At 34.0% G+C, this 6000-nt stretch overlaps 1 protein-coding gene across 1 annotated transcript in view; it reads left to right on the top strand.

Moving 5' to 3' along the window:
- The first annotated feature begins 508 nt into the window (after nt 1–508).
- The window catches only part of LOC124373435 (facilitated trehalose transporter Tret1-like), a 44282-nt gene continuing 38790 nt past the window's right edge, over nt 509–6000 (top strand). The window contains exon 1 of the mRNA XM_046831814.1: nt 509–612. Within this exon, the coding sequence (XP_046687770.1) occupies nt 580–612 (33 nt within the window). The 5' untranslated portion in view covers nt 509–579. The remainder of the gene's footprint in view (nt 613–6000) is intronic.

The raw sequence follows: 6000 nt of genomic DNA, 5'->3' as shown, positions 1-6000 counted from the left end.
AAACTTGATCTTTTTAATAATCTGTGCTTTAACTATTTCAGTTAAGTGTGTGTAACAGATACTATACTGAGGTTGCTTTTCCATATTTACAGTACATATTTTTGTCTACTACTTTTAAACTATTATGGCCGAACTTTTGTACGTGTAAATGGTTTATTTTTCTTGATAATTAGAGTAATTGACGTGTAAAGGTGTAGAATATTAACCAGATCTTAACCGGATTGGAAAGGTGTTAGCTGACCCGCGCACTAACCTGTTGTACCTTCGCTAATCATGCCCGCTTGCATATTAATTTACAATGAAAGCACGTCACGAAATTAGCACCGTCTGTGCCTTACACCGACGGAGGCACTAACAGTGGTGACATCTCTGGTGACGATGTTAGAATAATCGTCAAATTAGGTGATAACGCTACAGTTACAAGGTGCGAACAAGGGGAGTAAATATTTTGGCGATGTTTGTTTCTGAAGGCCGTTGCTTCAGCGCGGTAGTAAAGGCGATCAGCTGATTGTAGGCGGCAGTGTCGGAGAGACCAGCGCGGCGTCCAGTCTGGTGCCAGTGGTAGTCCCTACAGACAACATGCAGTACATGAGCATAACGTTTTTCAAACAGGTAAATAAAATATTTACGTTATAAATTATTTATTTTCAATGTGAATTATTATTACTTTTTAATTTACGACATTTTTGTACGAAGTATTTCTTGTTATCAGTGAACAACAATAAGTAGCATTTAGAACAATTAAACGATTCAGTTGACTGCAACTAATTTATATATTACTGAAACTTCATATATCTGTTTAATTTCGGTTTCTATGTGTGTTAATACAACGTGTAAAGTTTTCTTATACATCACCTTAGAATAAATATGTTTCGTTTTAAAACTTTATTGTTGAAACACAAAGTGGAAAAAAGGAAAATGTTACAAAATATTATCTCACGAAGCAAACATTGTTGGTCAAAGTGGAGCTACAGCTATGCGGTACCTGTAATATGGAATTAGCCTTTGCATGTAATATATGACAGTATTTGGGAAAGTAAACTGATGGCTGCGGTATGATATTACTTTCTTGTCTTTCACTTTTTTCTTCCATATGTTTTGTCAATGCCAATATTTATAATAATAATCAATCGTTTATTGCCTTTACAACAATACTATTGGTAGCAATGTCGCAAACACTTGTAATTTGAATGTTTTATAGTAGTTAATAATATATTATTGTAAAAGTAATAAAATAGAGTTTAGTTTCTTGCAGCAATATGGCCTACATAAGTAATATTTGTTCATAGATTTATAGCTTTAATAAAAACCTGATGAATCAAATAAAATTAAATTGATGTTCAATTTTGATCTGGGGAATAGTCTATAAATTCATCCACATCATATAACACATAATTGGTTTGGTGTTTTTTTTGGCAAAACATTAAAAAGACATCCTACAGAATAAGAGGGAGGATTTTCATACAGGTTCGGTGTCTGCTGATGTGGCCTAACATGTCCATTACATCTAGTATTATTTGAATGCACCTTCCTGCCAGTTGTCAGCGTACATTTATAACGAGAAAATAGAAATGGTTATATTATTGAAAGGGTAATAGGATTTCAGACATTTGCCATCGTTAAACGTTACAAAAGTAGAAAAATTGTCAAAAGAACAAACATGTTCGAAATCCTGCTCTCCTTTCCATCATCGATAGCAAACTTAATTGTTTACATTGATGGTTGAATTATTCTAAAATCGTATCTCATTATTATACTATTCAAGGAAAAACTGTCTTCTTACAATATAAAACTGCGATAGATTCTGTCATATATAGTGTATATATTGTGTTACTGGGGAGGGGGACGCTCCTCCTCTCTTCAAATCGAGAACTTTTTAAGTTTAACATTTTTTACGGTACTCGATTGAAATGAAATGTTTGTTCAATCAACATTTCCTTATTAAATTAGATGAATCTTATATCCTTAATTATTACAGTATTTTAAGCTGTTGACTATTGATAAGGACATTTTATATTGAGGATCAATTTAATCTACATCATTCGATGCATAAATATTTGTTTTAAACTTACCATTGCATAACATATACACAGTTATGAGTATTCCTATATTAATTTCTTAAAATCTAAGTTGAATAGGGAATCCATTTCTAGTGAATGTTTAGCTTATTTGACCAATGACGAGTACAATATTTTAGACTTGGATAATGTTCTGTCCCCTATGATGTAGGTTGTCACCTAATGTGTATGTGTCAAATAACGTGATAACATCTTAATTGTTAAATAGATTAAAGTATGTGTGTTTTTGTATTTCAAGTAAATTTATTTATACTTCAATTTTACCCATCGCTTCACAGGATGGTGTGAGGATGGAAGAAACCAAAACACTTCAAATAAAATGTGCCTCAAATTAAAGTAAACTGTATCAAAAATGTTTGCCAATCCAATCACAAATGACTGTTTTTTTATCCTCGAAGATATCAGGAGTGAAGAGGAGTTCAACAATTTGAAATAGATTCACTTTTTATGATGACATTTTTTATGATAGAAAACACAATACTACAGAAACGTGTTTCAATATATTTTTCAAGAAAAGGTCAAAATATCCTTATGTAGGTGATCGCAAATAGGTTTCTTGGCATCGTAGGTTTGGCTCCTCACTTTGATGTGCCTGTCAATTCTCCCCACTAGAAATGTTGAACTTCTCCCACTCCTCCTTTACATTTTGGGTAAGGAAATTCATTTCGAAAAACGTAATTACTAAACACTTGTTTGCTTTGTAAATCTTTCCGAATGTGAATCCATAAATAATGTTCGTATAGCAGCTAATTCTATTGTTGGTGATGATGTTAGCTCTCTGTTTATCTCTATTGTAACGAGTATTTAATATCCATAAACCACGTGAACCGCCGCTCAGTCACGGTTGTAATTGGCGTTCCCTCTGTCTGTAGTGGATGGTTTTGATAATGAATATGACGATTTTAGGTAATATATTTTTAAACTTAGAAATCTCAGGAAGATATGAGGACACGGGGAATTGTTCATGCTTCATAATGCATTCCAGAACCACTCTCAATAAGGTCTCTTTTAACACTATAGCCGCCATCTGCCATTTACGATTGATAAACGTTATTCATCTTATTCTTAGTTTATTTTTTACTACGATATTTATTCCTAGGAAATGAATGTAACGTGATTGAATAGCAGGTGCATTTAAATTCGTATGAAATATTTACAATGTAATCTTTCTCCTTTCTTCTGTTAGAACATATACTTGATTTATAAACACCTAACTCTACCTTAATAACCACTTAGTGGACCGTGACGATTTTAGACCACCAAAACTAACATAATATGGTCCTCCTCCGTAGACTAATGGTTATAGTCTCGGCTCTCTAACTGAGAGATCACGGGTTCAAATCCCGGGGAGGGCCAATAATGCATAGACAAGAAGCAGTGTGTGTACTTTGAAAATAAACCAGTGCACATCGAACCCTACATAGGTGAAGCTCTGAGGCTTAAAAGAAAGAGAGAAAAAAACATATGTTCATGTAGCCAATATATTACTGATCAGTGGATTAGTAATTATCTATTAAAATATGCCAACTATTAATCCAATAAGTAAGGCTACTATAATAGTCTACATTTTAAACGCGAAAATCAAAGAAAAATATTTAAAAATTACATTAAATAACTACAGATGTGTCATAAGAACGGTCTTGATTATTGATAAAGTTAAAATCCGGGACTAATGTAGCCTATCACTTGCCAACAAAATAAAACGTAACAATGGATCTATCTACCAAATTTGGTATAAGCCAACTACTGAGAAAGTGAGTTTTCATTTTGTTTTTCTACTAAAATTGGCGACATTTTTAAAATCTTGGCCTTCATTACAAATACATAAATTACAAGAATTTTCAATTAAATAAACCTCAGTAACTGGTTCAAAGAATCAAGAATTTGTTGTGAACGATTATAACCAGTTTCGTTAGCGGTTTTGTGGTAATTATAAGGATTTTCATCCCGAGTAATACGCTTTCCTTGATAGCGATAATCCTCCATCACCACAAATCGCTCGTTCTCTTCCACCTGTAACTGAAGTTATTGTATTGGCCGAGCGTTAGCGAAGTCTATCACTTAAGAGTCAGAAAAAGTTCATTTCTGTCTGTCTGTCCGCATGATATCTAGAAAACGAACTGACCCATACACTTGAGATTGCGCATGCAGCATTTCTACACGAGGAACTCTGTCTGGTTCGGTTATAGTGCATGTCACTCATGCCCTATAATCACCCATGGGATTATTAGCAAATATTTTCAATTAGTCTTATGAGGTAACAATGACGGTAATTAGAAAATATCATAATTAATAATTTTTTTTAACAAACTGAGTTCAATCATATGAGATTATAACATGTGACATATTAACACATGTAGCCCAACACCTCCAACACATTCAACATGCGCTTTTATGATTTTTATGTGTGACATTTTTACGTAGGCAAGAATGTGTATAGTAACATGTCTAACCATGAAATTTGGCTGAACATCATTTAATCCTATCACTCAGTAGTCTGAAATAATTTCTCTTTTGTCTACCGGTTGGGGGGGAGGGAGGGGTGTAAAATTATTTTTCTGTATGATAGTTTATGTCTGTCTGTCCGCAAAATATCTCAAGAATAAAATTACCAACAGACTGAAATTTTGCACCCAACCTCAGCTAATCCTGTTACGCGACAGTGTGGGCTATTCATATCTTGTGCAAAAAATATTATTGCAATTATTGTTTAAAGTGTTCGAGATTTGAAGACCAAAGTTATCAAGAACGTAATACACGATTATAGTATTCATATACATAGCCAGTTTCGTCATATTTGACATTTCATATCTTTTTGTAAGCTTCACATTACTAAAACGCTTCATATAACAAATAATTCTGTAAATTATTAAGTAATAAAACATTTCCCCTTTCCTCTACACGAGCGTGAAGACACTACAAGCAGAAGACTGTAACTGGACAGTAAGACTGGTTGTTTTGTTACCGTTTGCATTGTCAACCGCGCTTTCTCTATCTTTGTATGTACGAGTATAAGGGTAAATAACAACTCAAAACAGCCACAATCAGCAAGTAATCGCCTACTTGTCATCACACAGTAAAACTTCTGTCTGTAATCAGCGCATTCTTGCTGTAAACTAGTCCAGTTTTTATAAACTAGACTATCTCAAGAAAGTGGTAAGATATCTCGAGAAAGATTTCGTCTCTATACATTAAATTTTCATGAGACTTAAATTTCTACATATACAACAATAAGTTCTATGATGCTGCATGTCCAACCATGGAATTTAGTTGAGCGTTATTGAAGCACTCAGTAGGTTGTCACAGTATCCTCGAATCTGCCGGGGAATATAGTTTTTTTTCTGTATCATGTATTCAGATGTATGTACATCTGATCGCAGGACATCTCCAGAGTGAAATTTGCAACATGCTTGACACTTTGCATGTAACCTTAGTAAATCCTATTAGCCTACGCGATATATGTTTCATGAAATAAGAAATTACGTTATGAAAGTGATATTATGTTGAAACTACCACGTCACTTGGTAATCTTGGCAAGAAAGTGCATATCTAAGTATCACTTTCGACCAATTCCTAGGTATGGTGCAATGATGTGAACCACTTTTATTCAGACGGTTGTTCGTCGATTTTCTATTTGTTTTCCTGTAAACAATGTTTTCAAAGCAGACCACGTGGTATGAACAGGTTAATTATCATTTTACTACTGAAGAGCCAATTTCCTACTGCCAAGGTCAAGCAAAACACCGCGGTTCGATAGGTAACTACTTATTAAAGTATACCGACACAACGGACAATCTAAGGACCCGACGTAACGTTACGGAAGGTAACGCGGTATTTTTTATACGAGTTACTTTGAATCCATGCTGACCTTTAACTTTTTGACCCCAAAACCAATAGAGCACTGCCCTTAACTGAGTGTTTT

This window comes from Homalodisca vitripennis, chromosome 1, assembly GCF_021130785.1.
Source record: "Homalodisca vitripennis isolate AUS2020 chromosome 1, UT_GWSS_2.1, whole genome shotgun sequence".
Classification (NCBI taxonomy): domain Eukaryota; kingdom Metazoa; phylum Arthropoda; class Insecta; order Hemiptera; family Cicadellidae; genus Homalodisca; species Homalodisca vitripennis.
This window is presented reverse-complemented; position numbering and strand designations above follow the sequence as displayed.